Source organism: Heterodontus francisci, chromosome 42, assembly GCF_036365525.1.
Source record: "Heterodontus francisci isolate sHetFra1 chromosome 42, sHetFra1.hap1, whole genome shotgun sequence".
Taxonomy (NCBI): domain Eukaryota; kingdom Metazoa; phylum Chordata; class Chondrichthyes; order Heterodontiformes; family Heterodontidae; genus Heterodontus; species Heterodontus francisci.
Window position 1 is genome coordinate 11,836,414 of NC_090412.1, and position 19,685 is coordinate 11,856,098.

Consider the following 19,685-nt stretch of genomic DNA (forward strand, 5'->3'; position numbering starts at 1 on the left):
AGACATGAAAAGGTGCTATATAAATGCAAATCTTCTTTTATATTAAAGATTCAGAATTCATATTGGCCTGAGATTTTGGGTTCCAATCCAAATGAGACATATTAGTTCTGGGGACTGTTACAATTTTCAAATTGTCATAGAGGGTCAAATACTTCAAGTTCACATACAAATTGGGTAAGATGCAGAATAATGATTCCCATTCTCACTCTATCCCAATACTGTCTCCCAGAAAAACATCTGGAAGTGGTCCAGTTTAGATTTCTCTTTCTCACATTGGCCCCCTCACTTCATTGAGATTGCCACTTTTGTGTGAAATTATTCCTTTGAGTTCAGGATTTATGCCCCCAGGGTCTGGATTTGACTGCCCAAACCAATTTCACTCAGGGTTCTTATAGAAAACACTAAAAGAAAAATTGCATCAAACTGGATTGAAACCCTGATCTCAAGTGTGAAAGTGTTGTAATGCATTTTTACCACTTTCTAACTCACCTACATTCCATGGTGCAATCCCTATCTGACACTATAGTCAGAGGTTTTCTTCAATGATCACTGACCTTCAAGGCAAGCTTTTATTTACTATTGTAATTTTGTTTTGGGTGCATTCACCGTTTATGAGGAGTTACAAAGACGGACAGGTAAAGACCCTTTGGTGCATCCAACCTGTCCCACCAGGAGTTCTGAATATTTGTGCCTGAACAGACGGAAGAGAGGGAGATTTTATACAGTATATCACCTAAAATTGTGAAGCAACAAAGTACATAACATTAATAACTTGCCCCAGATCAAAGAGGTAGACAGTAAATCATTCCATAAAACAATGTTTATGGTACACTTGTCAAGCATAATTTTGTATGAATCCAGAAGCTGGGGAATTAAGAAATTGTCTCCCTCGCAATACCCCTTCCTTCCACAAGGCGACGCGGATAAATCTTTATTGGCAAGGTCCAGGAACTCAGTGAGGTTCAATTGGGAGTTGATCGCTGTGGCGGTAATGATTTATTAAAACGTGTTACACCCGTTTTAGACAGGAGGTCGTTGACTTTCAGAGTTTCATCTTTCGATGCTGTCTCAAATCCCACAGAAACAGTAATACTTGCTGTCCAAGGGACGCTGCTTTGAATCACATTTCCTGACAGTTGGTTCCCATTAATTTTCTTTTTTCTAATCAGCGCATTTCCGAGTAATGATGTAAGACTGCTCGGAGTCAGTAATCTTACACTGGGTTCTGGTTTGACATTCCATGGGGTATCAATCCCATTGACTGATTTCACAGCCAATGTGCAAAGTTCTCACTGGAGGGAGCTATCTGACCTTAATTTAAATACTTGGCGAGTTTACACTTTCTCCTCCCCACTCGGTAAATAGTATTGGGACATGTGCAAGAGAGCACTCTAGAACAAGACAATTCAGAGTTCTGACAAGGAAGGAGCCAACACTGCCAAACTGGAATCTTCAACTGCTGAGAAGGGAATACAGGCAGAAGTAAAAGTGTGAGATAACTTCTGGAGAGGCCTGACACACTCCATAGTGCATTTGCAAAACCGATTGGGGCCCATGTTGCTAGTTTTAATGGCACTTCAATGCAAATACGCATCTAAAACTGCTTCAAAAGTCATAGTTGCAACTGCGTCCAATGTAGGGCCATTGTGTCCAGAAGATGTGTGGAGGCTAAGCCACAGGCTTTAACCTATTTGAAATCATTGGTTTATTGATTGGACTCCAAAAGCACTTCATTGGCTGTAAAGCGCTTTGGGATCTCCTGAAGTCGTGAAAGGCGTTAAATAAATGCAAATCATTCCTTTTTTTAGCAGTCAGACTTTCTTCAGTTGCCGTTTTCACGAATTTCTAAATATGTTCCAAAATAACTAAGCTTGGAGATGTTAACCTGCAATCAATATTAATTATAGTTAGCCAAAAGACCTTTATAATCTTCTGTAGTTCAAGTCTTGTAAAAGCAGTCACCATGAGACTACATGTACAAAGCGCCCACCTGTCCAGAGAGGAGGAACAAATCGGGGACATTTACCCGCAAGACGCTTGTCTATAAAGTGTACTTTTAAGAATGAGAGAGACAAAGATATGAGGCTTTAAAGTTGAATTTTAAAAGTATATGTTTATCATATTTATTTTGGTTTAAAATTATATGTCGAAATGAATTTCGTTCATAAATTTCTTTTCATGAACTTCTCTAATCAACTTAAATATATTCTAATATATTTCATAAAAATATGTAATCCGCTGGATAGAATTTTGGTTTGGGTGATTTGAGCTGTTTTCTATGTCGAACCTCTGGCCGAGTTCAAGGTTACGTCAGATAAGATTACTGTTAATGTGATTCGATGTAATCTCAAATTGTGAACGCGTCTGGTGTGAAGACAAACGCCTTGTCTACATTTGAGGAATCATGGACATACTTTGGAACATTTACTGTCTTCTTCTGCTCTGTTCTGCTAAACGAACAGTTGCATCTTGTGTGCCGGAGTGTTCTTGCAGAAATGATAGCTTTGGAAGGTGAGAATCAGGTTTTCACTGTTGTTTGAGTTACCATTTCGTGAAATTTGTAGGTGTATATTTGAAAATGAGGATCGTTTGCAAATGTGTGTTTTGTTTTACAGAAGTTTGCTCTGCATATCTTCCTCTTTGCGAAGAATACCAGTGAATATTCCACCCGATATCAAAAAAATCAGAATAGAAAATTCTCGTCTGGCAGAATTACCTCGTGGTGCGTTCTCCGTAACCCGTGCCTTGGAATACCTGTGGCTGAATTTTAATGATATTACACTCATGCATGCGAAGAGTCTGCAAGATATGACCAATCTATCCGAGTTGCGAATGCAAGGGAACAAATTGCGTTCAGTACCATGGACAGCTTTCCAGGATTGTCCCGCTTTGAAAATTTTGGATTTGAAGCACAATCGACTGGATGTTCTTCCAGAACATGCTCTGAGGTATCTCACCAACTTGACCTACTTGGACATATCCTTCAACCAGCTGACAGTGATTTCTCCAGATGTGTTCCTAAACTGGCCGGTCTATCAGAGAACACAGCAGGTTGAGGGTCAAGAGAAAAGTACCTCCAACGCAGTACTAGCTCTCCATAATAATCCATGGTTCTGTGACTGCCGTCTTAAAGGTTTTGTACATTTCGTCAAATCCATCAGTCCCCCTATTATTCTGATGAATTCTTACCTATCCTGTTCAGGCCCAGATTCCAGGGCAGGGAAATTTTTCTACGAAGTGGAACTAAAAAGTTGCTTTAAACCGTTAGCAACGTCTGAGAACGCGAATGTTAGTGTTCCACTTAGAGAGAAAGTACATCTTTCCTGTGAAGCCAAAGGAAATCCTACCCCTACAGTGTGGTGGACAAATGGTGTGAAGATCATTCGGAGATTTAATGGTATGTTCCTATTGTCACTATCTGAAAGTTAGCCTTTTTTTTTTACCTTCTTACAATAGCATTTAAAACCGCATTCTGGAAAACGAAAGCCACAAAGTTTACCACCTTTTTATGAGATGGCTTTTGAGTCTAACAAAAGTTTAATTTATAGACCACCAAATGATACATCACGTGATTTATAAAGGAATTACATTATGAGTACTTACAAAATCTTGCACATAGTCTGACTTTCCATAAATGTCACGTTTACTTTATTTAGAGATACAGCACTGAAACAGGCCCTTCGGCCCACCGAGTCTGTGCCGACCAACAACCACCCATTTATACTAACCCTACAGTAATCCCATATTCCCTATCACCTACCTACGCTAGGGACAATTTACAATGGCCAATTTACCTATCACCTGCAAGTCTTTGGCTGTGGAAGGAAACTGGAGCACCCGGGGAAAACCCACGCAGACACAGGGAGAACTTGCAAACTCCACACAAGCAGTACCCAGAATCAAACCTGGGTCCCTGGAGCTGTGAGGCTGCGGTGCTAACCACTGCGTCACTGTGCCGCCCTCAAGTTATCACTTGCTGCACACTTAGTACCATTTTGTTGATAACCCCCTTATTATAAAGTAGTAGACCCTCTAAATCACCATGAGGAAAACCCTGAGATCTGTTAGTGTATGTGTATATATTTCGTATAAGACATCAATGCAAACTGTCATTTCTGGGTTGGTTGTGGGCTAAATGATAAAGATTGATTGCTATGATTAATTGACAACTCTATTAGCAGTATATCATGCGACAGTAGAAGGGAACTAGATGGGTCTTGGACTTTTTTCATCCTGCAAGTCCTAGTTTCCTAAACCATAACTTGATTCCTCAGAGTATGCAGATTAATTTTATTAATTAATATTCAGTAATTTTGCTGCTCTGATATCAGACCCCATTGTACTTCTGCACCCATGACATCACAAACCAATAACGTTCTAACCAGTTTAGTTGTCTACAGCAACATAGTATTTCATGAAGGAAATTAAGGAAAGTATAATTTGCTTGCATCAAATGCGGAGGGATGGATTATGAACATTTTTGATGTTCTTTAACTGGTCTGGAGTCAATTTGCCATTATATCAGTGAAACTCATTCCTTTATGCTTGGGATAAATTGGGTAGCACTTTTCTGACCATTGTACTACCACTTCTGTCTCAATGCAAAGTGATCTCAGGTGTACAACACAGCAATTTCACCATATAACTTGCAAGTCAGAATTCCTTCGAATTTCTAAACACAGTTAAGGTGAGTTGTGAGATCAGCTGTAGTATTTAGTCATATCTCATTTGGGGTTCCAACCTGATGTTGTATAACTACAACCCAGGTCATCGTCAGAATTTTAAAAGTATCCAAGTCATCGATTGGAGCGCTTGGGCCATTAATAATATCAACAAGTTCAGAGAGAGCCCAGATTCCAACCTTACTCCCTCATAACATTAGAAATTGGATGTCAGGACGGTCAATCTATGACGTCAACCATATCTAAAGACCCCTATTTGCTGCACTCAATGCACCCTGCAGTAATAAGTAATGTTACAGATTCAAAAAGGTTGAAAAAAGAAATACTTGCATTTAGAGAGTGCTTTTCATGAACACAAGCTATCCCAAAGCACTTTACAGCCAATTTAGAACTTTTGAGTTGAGTAAAACTTTTTTTTAAAAGAAGAGTGCAAGGATGTTGAATTGCAGGAAAAGACATGCAATTCCCATCTCACTCTGTTAAGTTTCTGTACCTGAAGTAATTTGACTCAATGTTTTTCCTTTGTGCTTATGGTGGGAGCTTAGACAATATTATATACATTTTATATAAAACTGTGAATAGTTTGCATTAATAATGGAAATTATGTAAATAAAACAAATCTTTATATTAATTATAGTGTCTGTCACAAATATTGATGAAGAAACAGTGAAGTCAGTGCTGGTGATTCCATCAGCCCACAGTACAGATGAAGGAAGTTACATTTGCATTACTACTAACTATCTTGGAAACTCATCTGTGCGGATTCTGGTGACAATTTTAACTTCAGAAACTTTACCTACCCCATCATCCTTGTCCCCTTCATCCTTGGAGGAGGAGAATGTTTATATAGATGTTAGGATTGCAAAGCAGACAGTATATGGCATAACCCTGGAGTGGTACACAGCAACACGGAACCCTGCTGAAACCTGGTACACCCTGCACTTCGGGAAATTTGAAGATGCTAAAAAGGAAATGATTTACATCGGACCAGGGGTAAATACTTATGCAATTAATGATCTGTTTCCAGCAACAAAGTACAAGGTGTGCGTGACACTGAGGAACCAGCCTCCGAAGAGAAGTCAATGCATTATATTTGTTACAGGTAGTGATATCAGTGAAATGGAGCAAAGAGAGAAGCTCATTCACATTATAGTCATTGTGTGCGCCATGGTTTTGGCAGTCCCAGCAGGAATGTACGCTTGTACGACAGAGACCCGTTTCAGCTGCTTTGATAGATGTGGCAAGTTTTGTCGAAGACAAAGACGAGGAGAAAAAACGCTGAAGACTGGAGCACGGGATGTCACCTTTGACAGTTTGCAGACAGGCAGCGATGCTGAACTCTGTAACAGAGACTCCAAGGAAGACAGGAGGCGACGTAAAAAATCAGATGACAAAACCCATAAGACCAAAACCGAGCACAAGAATAGTGATGAATTGTATTAGACAAAACTAGCATTAGCTTGTTTTCGTCAAAACCTACTTAAGGCACCAGTGAATATTTTATAATTAGGGCTGGATGCCCTGACTATATTACACATCTGTTGACAATATGGCACAGTTATTGTGGTCTGTGTTAAAACATGACTATCTGTTATTGCCATTTATAGACACACTTCTGGCATCGAGATTAAATAGCCATTAACAAACAGAGTAAAAATCTTATATATGCTAGCTGATCTCCTGTAGTATTTTACATGGGGAATTAAAAGCAAGTGTTGTCTTCAGGTGAAGTGGGGTTAGAGGGCAGGATACAATTTGACCAGGGTACACTGGTCCACATTTTATGTCCCACTTTATGTAATATTTTGATTTAATATTTATAACTAAAAACACATGACAAGTTGGGAGGCAGAGAAATAGTTAGTTGGAGGCTGATGTTCTCTACAGTATAAGCTGGGAGACATAGAACTAATGGGCTACAGTGCCATCACTGGTCGGAGGATTTAATTATAATGTGATAGGTTTACATAGACAGTTTCAATTATGTGTCGGCATAGAAATTCATAATGGAATAAATGCAGGTGTAGGATTTTTGATATTATTTCTTCTGTGTATTATATGTTACTTATATCATATCAAAGGATTAACTTTCTCACAATTTTACTTTGCCACAAAGGCATTTGGTCAAATGCAACTAAAATAAATTTAATTCAAAGCACAAGTTCTTACCTAAACTAGTCAATGAAAAACATTCAGGAAGATGAGGATGTGCTGAATGTTGTACAGCTGTTCAGGAATATCCTGTAAAATAACTATTAAAAAGAGGTTAACATAACTTGTAAACTAACAAAAGTACTAATAAAGATAGCCAGCACTTGAAAAACATTTTTAAAATTACTCATTATCACCTGAATAGGATTGTTTGCATCAACCCAATTTTTGAATAGGTAAACTAATCCTAGGGATAAAATCAACCTTCGGTATAGATCCAGTCAAAGGAAGAGATGTTCCAAGCCAGCAAAAGCATAAGATAGCAGCGAAAGAAACTATGAAGAGTCAGAGGTGGAGCGGGGAGTTTACTCATAAGTACAGCATAGCAAAAGACAGAAAAGTGATTGATATGAATCACTGGTCACTCAAAGACCAATAATAGAAGGAAGTCAAGATGGTTTGTTAAGAAAATAAAAATGATGAGATTGGTGAACCCATGTTCATGAATCTTAGGTCAAAAAAGCAAGGCAATTGAACATGTCACCCTTTCAAGAAGCTGGTTAGCTTGGGGGAAAATCCTATCAGCATTGAGCTAATCAAGTTTTACGAATTTGTGTTTACCATAGTTCAAAAGGACAAGTATGAAGTACTAATATGTGTAAAGGTCAGGTTATGAAGATGTGATTGAGATGGAAAATTGTCTGTTCACTTTAGGTCAAGTTGGAAAAAATGTGAAGAAATATATAGGAAAAAGTAGATGAAAGCCAACATTTTAACCAAATATAAATGAGTTACGCACAGTATCAGATTTAATTGGTTGAAAATAATGAAAGGAAAGTATGGATTATAGACTGTTTCACAAGGTATGAAGCACTGAAGTGTCAAGAGATTGTTATTGCACAATTTCATTCTATGAATAGCTTGCATGAAATTGGCTTAGTGCACATTATAAATTAAGAACACAGCATCAGTGGAATTTATTGTGAAAAAACTATAGAGATAGTGTAATGGAAGAATATATTTAATCATTTTCTGTGACCATTCAAAGAAGTAACACATACACAGTTTGAAATGGATCCAACATATGTATCAATTTATACTTGATCTACTTCTACTCCTAAATATTCTAAAACTTTTTTAAAAATCGACAAGATACACAATGGTGCTGAGTAACTCACCTAATCAGCTATTGTCCATCCGAAGTTTAAATCAATCCTTATATTTTTTTATCTAGAAATATTAAGGAAGCATAGAAATAGTTTTAAGGAAGATTATTTAATATTTGACTCTTCATTCGCTGAGAAAATTGCTATTTTTTATCAGTCTGCTCAATTTTTGTAGTGTAATCAACTCAATGAAATTACATAGTTAATTAGAATTTTACAGCACAGAAACAGGCCATTCAGCCCAGCGAGTCTATGCCATTGTTTATGCTCCAAATGCACCTCATAGAGTCATAGTCATAGAGAGATACAGCACTGAAATAAGCCCTTCGGCCCACCGAGTCTGTGCTAACCACCAACCACCCATTTGTATTAATCCCATATTTCCCTACCACATCCCCTCAATTCTCCTTGCACCTACCTACACGAGGGGCAATTTACAATGGCCAATTTACCTATCAACCTGCAAGTCTTTGGCTGTGGGAGGAAACCCTGCGGAAACCCACGCGGTCACAGGGAGAACGTGCAAACTCCGCACAGGCAGTACCCAGAACCGAACCCGGGTCACTGGAGCTGTGATGCTAACCACTGCGCCACTGTGCTGCCCCATTTTATTTCATTTAACCCTAGCAACACATCATAGAATCATAGAAATCACTTACATGGCATATGAAAATTGTTTTCGACCAAGCATAGCTGACCTTTGTGCCCAACTGAGGGAGTGGTGGACAGAGGGAAAAAACTACAGAGAAAGAATAATAAGTGCTGAAACACCATATGGAATATCCATTAGAAATAGCCAGATTCATCCCAGAAGGCTTAAGAGTCTAATTGCCCATTTGATAGTACCTTCCCAGTTGGGAGAAGAGGATAACCAGAGGCTGGCAGCAGCTCAGTGTTGCCCTTTCAGTAGCTGGATCATAAGTTCACTGCCAGCAGTAACAGCCTTTCCAAAAGAAAATCCACAGTCATTCAGATTTTCTTAGCTTCTAAAATTGCAGTCATTTTGTTAGCCATTCTAAAACTGCACTGAACACTCATATAAAAGAATAATTTAAACATCTAATCATTTGAATTAATAAAATGAAATGAATTGCATATCTAAAGATGGAAGAAAGCTCTCCTAATGGCTCAGTGAGCTTATCGAATATTTAGCTAAACACAGCAGAAAGGTCTTACACTGAATCGAGTGTTGAGGTAGCTAATCCCATTACAACTTCTTTCAGCACTGTTGTGTTGGGGGAGAATTGGCCACAGTTCCTCCTCCTGATCAGAATCCACAAAGTTCTGATCTAAGTGTTTGTGCTTGAACTTCAAATTTCATGGTGGGTCTTGGTTGTGATGCCTGCGACAGTGGAAGAGCTGAGCTGAACTCTCAAGGCTTTACAGGTAACAGCTAAGTACAATGGGTTAGGTACAAGATGGCCTGTGGAACTACACTCCAGTGACAAATCAACTCCTTCAGGAGATAAGGGAGGCGAATGACGAGCATGCACAAAAAATTATTGCATACATAAATACACAAATAAATACTTAACAAGAAAGTGGAAGAGAAAGAAGTCAAAGTGTGAATGAAACTAAATTTAAATCACTGATGGAGCCCCATGATATTAAAGCAAAATACTGCGGATGCTGGAAATCTGAAACAAAAACAAGAAATGCTGGAGTCACTCAGCAGGTCTGGCAGCATCTGTGGAAAGAGAAGCAGAGTTAACGTTTCGGGTCAGTGACCCTTCTTCGGAACTGACAAATATTAGAAAAGTCACAGATTATAAACAAGTGAGGTGGGGGTGGGGCGAGATAACAAAGGAGAAGGTGCAGATTGGACCAGGCCACATAGCTGACCAAAAGGTCACGGAGCAAAGGCAAACAATATGTTAATGGTGTGTTGAAAGACAAAGCATTAGTACAGATTAGGTGTGAATACACTGAATATTGAACAGCAGCAAGTGCAAACCTGAAGAAAAACAACCTGAAAACCCACTGTAATGGTAGAGTGGGGGATATGCCAGGCCATGAGGTTACAGATTATGGTCGAGTACAGTTCTGCTGCTGCTGATGGCCCACAGCACCTCACGGGTGCCCAGTTTTGCATTGCTAGATCTCTTCGAATTTTCTCCCATTTGACACAGTGGTAGTGCTACACAACATGATGGTGGGTGGCCTCAGTGTGATGACGGGACTTTGTCTCCACAAGGACTGTGTGGTGGTCACTCCTACCAATACTGTCATGGACAGATGCATCTGCAACAGGTAGATTGGTGAGGACGAGGTCAAGTAGGTTTTTCCCTCTTGTTGGTTCCCTCGCCACCTGCCACAGTGCCAGTCTAGCAGCTGTGTCCTGTAGGCTGTAGGCTGAATGGAGACGGCCAAAACACATTAGGACCCTGACAGTTAACAGACAAAGGGTGCTATCAACCCATCAATCTAAGTTGGATTTGAACCTGGAAGTGAAAGGCCAATCTCTAATCTTTTGCTTCCTCTTATACGTTAACATCTATTTTTATTCATTGCTCAGTGCATTTGGATGTCTTTCTGTGCACTGTAAGAAATAAGTACCTTGCAATGCATCTTTCTTAAAATAGATACCATTTTGTTTCACATCACTCTATGATGTTATTTCTGTGTCACTTCCCATGTCTTGATTCAGAAGAGTGACAGACATTTTATGTAACAAAATGATCAGCACCAGTTTTTAATTTACCTTTGTATGTCTGTGGAATGACTATTGTGTATTTTACTTATGTTGTGAATCTCTGAGAATATAACAATTAGGTAAATGGATGCTTTTCTACCAGCACTTATTGTTTTCCTTTTACACTTTTACATGAAGTTTAGTGTTGTCTCAATGAAAGGTATAATTTTAAAGATGCATTTTGCAGGTTGGTCAGGACTTTTGAACATTTGCCACTCGGCCAACACACACATCACATCTGTACAGTAAGTGTCAGAATTCCAATAGTATCTGAAGGCAGTGTTCCTCTTGAACAAAATTTTATGCTCATTTATTACCAAGTGAAACATGGTGATTAAGGTCTTAAGGCAACTTTGTGCAGAACTAATGCTAGCTTGGCGAAAGCATTAATTGAGCAGATCCAACTAACTTAAACCATGTTACCTATTGCATCATGGTACAGGGAGTTCTCTATGATGATACCAGATTCAAACAGGATCTTACATTTTGAGAGCAAACTAAAGTCTGCACATTGGAAGTGTTTTTTTCAATGTACTTCCGAACATGTCAACATAGGAACAGGAATGGCCCATTTAGTCCATCGAGCCTGTTCTGTCATTCAATGAGATCATGGGGGGTCGATCTTTGACCTAACTACACATACCTGCCTTTGCCTCATATCCCTTAATACCTTTGGTTAACAAAAATCTATCAACCTCAGATTTAAAATTAACAGCTGATCTAGCATCAATTGCCATTTGTGAAAGAGAGTTCCAAACTTCGACTAGCCTTTGTGTGAAAGAGTATTTCCAAATTTCACACCAGAAAGGTCGGGCTCTAATTTTTAGACTATGCATCTAGTCCTTGACTCCCCAACCAGCTGAAATGGTTTCTCTCTTTCTATCCTATCCATTCCCCTTAAAATCTTGAAAACTTCAATCAAATCACCCCTTAACTTTCTAAATACCAAGGAATACAATCCTATAACAATGCATGACAAATTGTATCAGGTAGTCGGTGTATATTAACATATTTGAGACATGGTGAAACTGGAGAAAATCAAGCCGCCTTCATGACTAAAATAATAGAGCATAACAAGTAACTAGACATTGCTAGAAGCTCTAAGGGAGATACAGTGAATGACTTTCATCAGATCCTAACCAGCAAGTATATGGTGTGCTGGGCGATAGTGATATTTTTCATTTTACTAAGTTTGATTATGGGCTGATTCCTCTTTCTGCAATCATGAAGCAGAATTGATGCTTCTCACCGACAACCCTGGATTATCACTGTAGATGTTCCCAACTGAAGAAAGATACATGTTCTTATCTATAGAAGCTGCACTATAAATAACGTTTGTAAGACATTTATAACAAATTCCACCAGCTATCTGTAAACTTTCCTAGCGTTTGTTATATATGTATGTATGGAAGACAAGGTAGTTAGGATTCAAATTTGTTCTTTGGTTCGTTCTCTAAAACCTTCCCAATAAATAGTTACATTCTCAAATTCACAAAAACTAGACAGATACTTTCAAGGAAGTTGAATGTAGGGTAATTTATTTTATGAAAGTTTTATAAACAATTATAGATGTATCTTGGTATTATGAAATATTCAGCACTGCTAGATCTAGACCTCCAAAAGCAGGGGACCATTATTAGGAATGCTGACTGCACATATTGGGAAATCATGGCTGCACTCTGCTCAATACATTTCCCCAGCAATCCCCTAATAAGTGTTCACTGCTTCATCTTTTTAAGGTATTTCCTTGTTCACCTGTACATTTTATCTAAGTTACCCACTGCCTTGAGCTTGTGTAGCAGTCTCTCATGTGGAACTTTTTCCAAGAGTTTTCTGAAGGCTATGTTTTATTGCTAAATCAGTAGGGTATAAATCTGATGTTATCATGCTGAACTTTCTAGTGCTTTTGTAAGGCCACACATTGAATACTACCCTTGGCTAGAACAAGGGAGTCATGAAAGCCAAGTGATGCAAAGAGGGGCAATGCAGCTAATCTAAAGTGCCATAGGACTGAGTAATAAGGAGAGATAGAGTTTGATCTCTTTAGCCTCAAAAGGAAGTGAATGAGAGGAAACCTAATAGATGTATATAAATGGTATGGAATGGAATAGCTAGCTAATTCTAAGCATTATTGCCAGTTAAGAATGCAGGACAAACAGACATGGGTACAAACTGGGTAAAAGCTCAACTTAGGACCAATGTCAGGAAGCACTTCTTCACACAGGGTGATCAATATCTGGAATGGTAGAGTAGTCAGGCCAAAACTTCTGGAGTCTTCAAAAGGCAGTTAGACAATATAATGGGGGGAGGGCAGAGACTTTAGGTTTTTAAGGAAGGATGAACTGAAAGAGCCAAATGACTGCCTTCATTGTTGTGATTCAACACCACCAAAAACAGATTAACTGTCCATTTCTATCAATGCTGTTAGTTAATGGGATCTTGTGTACAAAATAGTTGCTATGCTTACATACATGGCCAGTCCTATGGCACTTTGGATCAGCTGCATTGCCCCTCTTTGCATTTCAAAGCAATTCAATGTACGTTAAGTGCTTTGAGACATTTTTAAGAGACATGAAAAGGTGCTATATAAATGCAAATCTTCTTTTATATTAAAGATTCAGAATTCATATTGGCCTGAGATTTTGGGTTCCAATCCAAATGAGACATATTAGTTCTGGGGACTGTTACAATTTTCAAATTGTCATAGAGGGTCAAATACTTCAAGTTCACATACAAATTGGGTAAGATGCAGAATAATGATTCCCATTCTCACTCTATCCCAATACTGTCTCCCAGAAAAACATCTGGAAGTGGTCCAGTTTAGATTTCTCTTTCTCACATTGGCCCCCTCACTTCATTGAGATTGCCACTTTTGTGTGAAATTATTCCTTTGAGTTCAGGATTTATGCCCCCAGGGTCTGGATTTGACTGCCCAAACCAATTTCACTCAGGGTTCTTATAGAAAACACTAAAAGAAAAATTGCATCAAACTGGATTGAAACCCTGATCTCAAGTGTGAAAGTGTTGTAATGCATTTTTACCACTTTCTAACTCACCTACATTCCATGGTGCAATCCCTATCTGACACTATAGTCAGAGGTTTTCTTCAATGATCACTGACCTTCAAGGCAAGCTTTTATTTACTATTGTAATTTTGTTTTGGGTGCATTCACCGTTTATGAGGAGTTACAAAGACGGACAGGTAAAGACCCTTTGGTGCATCCAACCTGTCCCACCAGGAGTTCTGAATATTTGTGCCTGAACAGACGGAAGAGAGGGAGATTTTATACAGTATATCACCTAAAATTGTGAAGCAACAAAGTACATAACATTAATAACTTGCCCCAGATCAAAGAGGTAGACAGTAAATCATTCCATAAAACAATGTTTATGGTACACTTGTCAAGCATAATTTTGTATGAATCCAGAAGCTGGGGAATTAAGAAATTGTCTCCCTCGCAATACCCCTTCCTTCCACAAGGCGACGCGGATAAATCTTTATTGGCAAGGTCCAGGAACTCAGTGAGGTTCAATTGGGAGTTGATCGCTGTGGCGGTAATGATTTATTAAAACGTGTTACACCCGTTTTAGACAGGAGGTCGTTGACTTTCAGAGTTTCATCTTTCGATGCTGTCTCAAATCCCACAGAAACAGTAATACTTGCTGTCCAAGGGACGCTGCTTTGAATCACATTTCCTGACAGTTGGTTCCCATTAATTTTCTTTTTTCTAATCAGCGCATTTCCGAGTAATGATGTAAGACTGCTCGGAGTCAGTAATCTTACACTGGGTTCTGGTTTGACATTCCATGGGGTATCAATCCCATTGACTGATTTCACAGCCAATGTGCAAAGTTCTCACTGGAGGGAGCTATCTGACCTTAATTTAAATACTTGGCGAGTTTACACTTTCTCCTCCCCACTCGGTAAATAGTATTGGGACATGTGCAAGAGAGCACTCTAGAACAAGACAATTCAGAGTTCTGACAAGGAAGGAGCCAACACTGCCAAACTGGAATCTTCAACTGCTGAGAAGGGAATACAGGCAGAAGTAAAAGTGTGAGATAACTTCTGGAGAGGCCTGACACACTCCATAGTGCATTTGCAAAACCGATTGGGGCCCATGTTGCTAGTTTTAATGGCACTTCAATGCAAATACGCATCTAAAACTGCTTCAAAAGTCATAGTTGCAACTGCGTCCAATGTAGGGCCATTGTGTCCAGAAGATGTGTGGAGGCTAAGCCACAGGCTTTAACCTATTTGAAATCATTGGTTTATTGATTGGACTCCAAAAGCACTTCATTGGCTGTAAAGCGCTTTGGGATCTCCTGAAGTCGTGAAAGGCGTTAAATAAATGCAAATCATTCCTTTTTTTAGCAGTCAGACTTTCTTCAGTTGCCGTTTTCACGAATTTCTAAATATGTTCCAAAATAACTAAGCTTGGAGATGTTAACCTGCAATCAATATTAATTATAGTTAGCCAAAAGACCTTTATAATCTTCTGTAGTTCAAGTCTTGTAAAAGCAGTCACCATGAGACTACATGTACAAAGCGCCCACCTGTCCAGAGAGGAGGAACAAATCGGGGACATTTACCCGCAAGACGCTTGTCTATAAAGTGTACTTTTAAGAATGAGAGAGACAAAGATATGAGGCTTTAAAGTTGAATTTTAAAAGTATATGTTTATCATATTTATTTTGGTTTAAAATTATATGTCGAAATGAATTTCGTTCATAAATTTCTTTTCATGAACTTCTCTAATCAACTTAAATATATTCTAATATATTTCATAAAAATATGTAATCCGCTGGATAGAATTTTGGTTTGGGTGATTTGAGCTGTTTTCTATGTCGAACCTCTGGCCGAGTTCAAGGTTACGTCAGATAAGATTACTGTTAATGTGATTCGATGTAATCTCAAATTGTGAACGCGTCTGGTGTGAAGACAAACGCCTTGTCTACATTTGAGGAATCATGGACATACTTTGGAACATTTACTGTCTTCTTCTGCTCTGTTCTGCTAAACGAACAGTTGCATCTTGTGTGCCGGAGTGTTCTTGCAGAAATGATAGCTTTGGAAGGTGAGAATCAGGTTTTCACTGTTGTTTGAGTTACCATTTCGTGAAATTTGTAGGTGTATATTTGAAAATGAGGATCGTTTGCAAATGTGTGTTTTGTTTTACAGAAGTTTGCTCTGCATATCTTCCTCTTTGCGAAGAATACCAGTGAATATTCCACCCGATATCAAAAAAATCAGAATAGAAAATTCTCGTCTGGCAGAATTACCTCGTGGTGCGTTCTCCGTAACCCGTGCCTTGGAATACCTGTGGCTGAATTTTAATGATATTACACTCATGCATGCGAAGAGTCTGCAAGATATGACCAATCTATCCGAGTTGCGAATGCAAGGGAACAAATTGCGTTCAGTACCATGGACAGCTTTCCAGGATTGTCCCGCTTTGAAAATTTTGGATTTGAAGCACAATCGACTGGATGTTCTTCCAGAACATGCTCTGAGGTATCTCACCAACTTGACCTACTTGGACATATCCTTCAACCAGCTGACAGTGATTTCTCCAGATGTGTTCCTAAACTGGCCGGTCTATCAGAGAACACAGCAGGTTGAGGGTCAAGAGAAAAGTACCTCCAACGCAGTACTAGCTCTCCATAATAATCCATGGTTCTGTGACTGCCGTCTTAAAGGTTTTGTACATTTCGTCAAATCCATCAGTCCCCCTATTATTCTGATGAATTCTTACCTATCCTGTTCAGGCCCAGATTCCAGGGCAGGGAAATTTTTCTACGAAGTGGAACTAAAAAGTTGCTTTAAACCGTTAGCAACGTCTGAGAACGCGAATGTTAGTGTTCCACTTAGAGAGAAAGTACATCTTTCCTGTGAAGCCAAAGGAAATCCTACCCCTACAGTGTGGTGGACAAATGGTGTGAAGATCATTCGGAGATTTAATGGTATGTTCCTATTGTCACTATCTGAAAGTTAGCCTTTTTTTTTTACCTTCTTACAATAGCATTTAAAACCGCATTCTGGAAAACGAAAGCCACAAAGTTTACCACCTTTTTATGAGATGGCTTTTGAGTCTAACAAAAGTTTAATTTATAGACCACCAAATGATACATCACGTGATTTATAAAGGAATTACATTATGAGTACTTACAAAATCTTGCACATAGTCTGACTTTCCATAAATGTCACGTTTACTTTATTTAGAGATACAGCACTGAAACAGGCCCTTCGGCCCACCGAGTCTGTGCCGACCAACAACCACCCATTTATACTAACCCTACAGTAATCCCATATTCCCTATCACCTACCTACGCTAGGGACAATTTACAATGGCCAATTTACCTATCACCTGCAAGTCTTTGGCTGTGGAAGGAAACTGGAGCACCCGGGGAAAACCCACGCAGACACAGGGAGAACTTGCAAACTCCACACAAGCAGTACCCAGAATCAAACCTGGGTCCCTGGAGCTGTGAGGCTGCGGTGCTAACCACTGCGTCACTGTGCCGCCCTCAAGTTATCACTTGCTGCACACTTAGTACCATTTTGTTGATAACCCCCTTATTATAAAGTAGTAGACCCTCTAAATCACCATGAGGAAAACCCTGAGATCTGTTAGTGTATGTGTATATATTTCGTATAAGACATCAATGCAAACTGTCATTTCTGGGTTGGTTGTGGGCTAAATGATAAAGATTGATTGCTATGATTAATTGACAACTCTATTAGCAGTATATCATGCGACAGTAGAAGGGAACTAGATGGGTCTTGGACTTTTTTCATCCTGCAAGTCCTAGTTTCCTAAACCATAACTTGATTCCTCAGAGTATGCAGATTAATTTTATTAATTAATATTCAGTAATTTTGCTGCTCTGATATCAGACCCCATTGTACTTCTGCACCCATGACATCACAAACCAATAACGTTCTAACCAGTTTAGTTGTCTACAGCAACATAGTATTTCATGAAGGAAATTAAGGAAAGTATAATTTGCTTGCATCAAATGCGGAGGGATGGATTATGAACATTTTTGATGTTCTTTAACTGGTCTGGAGTCAATTTGCCATTATATCAGTGAAACTCATTCCTTTATGCTTGGGATAAATTGGGTAGCACTTTTCTGACCATTGTACTACCACTTCTGTCTCAATGCAAAGTGATCTCAGGTGTACAACACAGCAATTTCACCATATAACTTGCAAGTCAGAATTCCTTCGAATTTCTAAACACAGTTAAGGTGAGTTGTGAGATCAGCTGTAGTATTTAGTCATATCTCATTTGGGGTTCCAACCTGATGTTGTATAACTACAACCCAGGTCATCGTCAGAATTTTAAAAGTATCCAAGTCATCGATTGGAGCGCTTGGGCCATTAATAATATCAACAAGTTCAGAGAGAGCCCAGATTCCAACCTTACTCCCTCATAACATTAGAAATTGGATGTCAGGACGGTCAATCTATGACGTCAACCATATCTAAAGACCCCTATTTGCTGCACTCAATGCACCCTGCAGTAATAAGTAATGTTACAGATTCAAAAAGGTTGAAAAAAGAAATACTTGCATTTAGAGAGTGCTTTTCATGAACACAAGCTATCCCAAAGCACTTTACAGCCAATTTAGAACTTTTGAGTTGAGTAAAACTTTTTTTTAAAAGAAGAGTGCAAGGATGTTGAATTGCAGGAAAAGACATGCAATTCCCATCTCACTCTGTTAAGTTTCTGTACCTGAAGTAATTTGACTCAATGTTTTTCCTTTGTGCTTATGGTGGGAGCTTAGACAATATTATATACATTTTATATAAAACTGTGAATAGTTTGCATTAATAATGGAAATTATGTAAATAAAACAAATCTTTATATTAATTATAGTGTCTGTCACAAATATTGATGAAGAAACAGTGAAGTCAGTGCTGGTGATTCCATCAGCCCACAGTACAGATGAAGGAAGTTACATTTGCATTACTACTAACTATCTTGGAAACTCATCTGTGCGGATTCTGGTGACAATTTTAACTTCAGAAACTTTACCTACCCCATCATCCTTGTCCCCTTCATCCTTGGAGGAGGAGAATGTTTATATAGATGTTAGGATTGCAAAGCAGACAGTATATGGCATAACCCTGGAGTGGTACACAGCAACACGGAACCCTGCTGAAACCTGGTACACCCTGCACTTCGGGAAATTTGAAGATGCTAAAAAGGAAATGATTTACATCGGACCAGGGGTAAATACTTATGCAATTAATGATCTGTTTCCAGCAACAAAGTACAAGGTGTGCGTGACACTGAGGAACCAGCCTCCGAAGAGAAGTCAATGCATTATATTTGTTACAGGTAGTGATATCAGTGAAATGGAGCAAAGAGAGAAGCTCATTCACATTATAGTCATTGTGTGCGCCATGGTTTTGGCAGTCCCAGCAGGAATGTACGCTTGTACGACAGAGACCCGTTTCAGCTGCTTTGATAGATGTGGCAAGTTTTGTCGAAGACAAAGACGAGGAGAAAAAACGCTGAAGACTGGAGCACGGGATGTCACCTTTGACAGTTTGCAGACAGGCAGCGATGCTGAACTCTGTAACAGAGACTCCAAGGAAGACAGGAGGCGACGTAAAAAATCAGATGACAAAACCCATAAGACCAAAACCGAGCACAAGAATAGTGATGAATTGTATTAGACAAAACTAGCATTAGCTTGTTTTCGTCAAAACCTACTTAAGGCACCAGTGAATATTTTATAATTAGGGCTGGATGCCCTGACTATATTACACATCTGTTGACAATATGGCACAGTTATTGTGGTCTGTGTTAAAACATGACTATCTGTTATTGCCATTTATAGACACACTTCTGGCATCGAGATTAAATAGCCATTAACAAACAGAGTAAAAATCTTATATATGCTAGCTGATCTCCTGTAGTATTTTACATGGGGAATTAAAAGCAAGTGTTGTCTTCAGGTGAAGTGGGGTTAGAGGGC

The 19,685-nt window shown here is 39.0% G+C and overlaps 2 protein-coding genes across 2 annotated transcripts; both read left to right on the forward strand.

Moving 5' to 3' along the window:
- Nucleotides 1–2,404: 2,404 nt before the first annotated feature.
- On the forward strand, nt 2,405–6,125 carry lrit2 (leucine-rich repeat, immunoglobulin-like and transmembrane domains 2). The gene is made up of 3 exons (XM_068020315.1): nt 2,405–2,511; nt 2,616–3,397; nt 5,320–6,125. Exons 1-3 carry the CDS (start codon nt 2,405–2,407, stop codon nt 6,123–6,125), a joined length of 1,695 nt encoding a protein of 564 aa, XP_067876416.1.
- Nucleotides 6,126–15,662: 9,537 nt separating this feature from the next.
- LOC137355326 (leucine-rich repeat, immunoglobulin-like domain and transmembrane domain-containing protein 2) lies at nt 15,663–19,383 on the forward strand. Its single transcript, XM_068020316.1, has 3 exons — nt 15,663–15,769; nt 15,874–16,655; nt 18,578–19,383. The coding sequence occupies exons 1-3, from the start codon at nt 15,663–15,665 to the stop codon at nt 19,381–19,383; spliced, it is 1,695 nt and encodes a 564-aa protein (XP_067876417.1).
- The last annotated feature ends 302 nt before the right edge of the window (nt 19,384–19,685 follow it).

Excerpts from the sequence above, each read along its gene's own strand:
- lrit2 (XM_068020315.1), top strand. The coding sequence starts at position 2,405 with ATGGACATACTTTGGAACATTTACTGTCTTCTTCTGCTCTGTTCTGCT. Across the intron at positions 2,512-2,615 it reads AGAAATGATAGCTTTGGAAG|AAGTTTGCTCTGCATATCTT; the intron begins GTGAGAATCAGG and ends TTTGTTTTACAG. Across the intron at positions 3,398-5,319 it reads GATCATTCGGAGATTTAATG|TGTCTGTCACAAATATTGAT; the intron begins GTATGTTCCTAT and ends TATTAATTATAG.
- LOC137355326 (XM_068020316.1), top strand. The coding sequence starts at position 15,663 with ATGGACATACTTTGGAACATTTACTGTCTTCTTCTGCTCTGTTCTGCT. Across the intron at positions 15,770-15,873 it reads AGAAATGATAGCTTTGGAAG|AAGTTTGCTCTGCATATCTT; the intron begins GTGAGAATCAGG and ends TTTGTTTTACAG. Across the intron at positions 16,656-18,577 it reads GATCATTCGGAGATTTAATG|TGTCTGTCACAAATATTGAT; the intron begins GTATGTTCCTAT and ends TATTAATTATAG.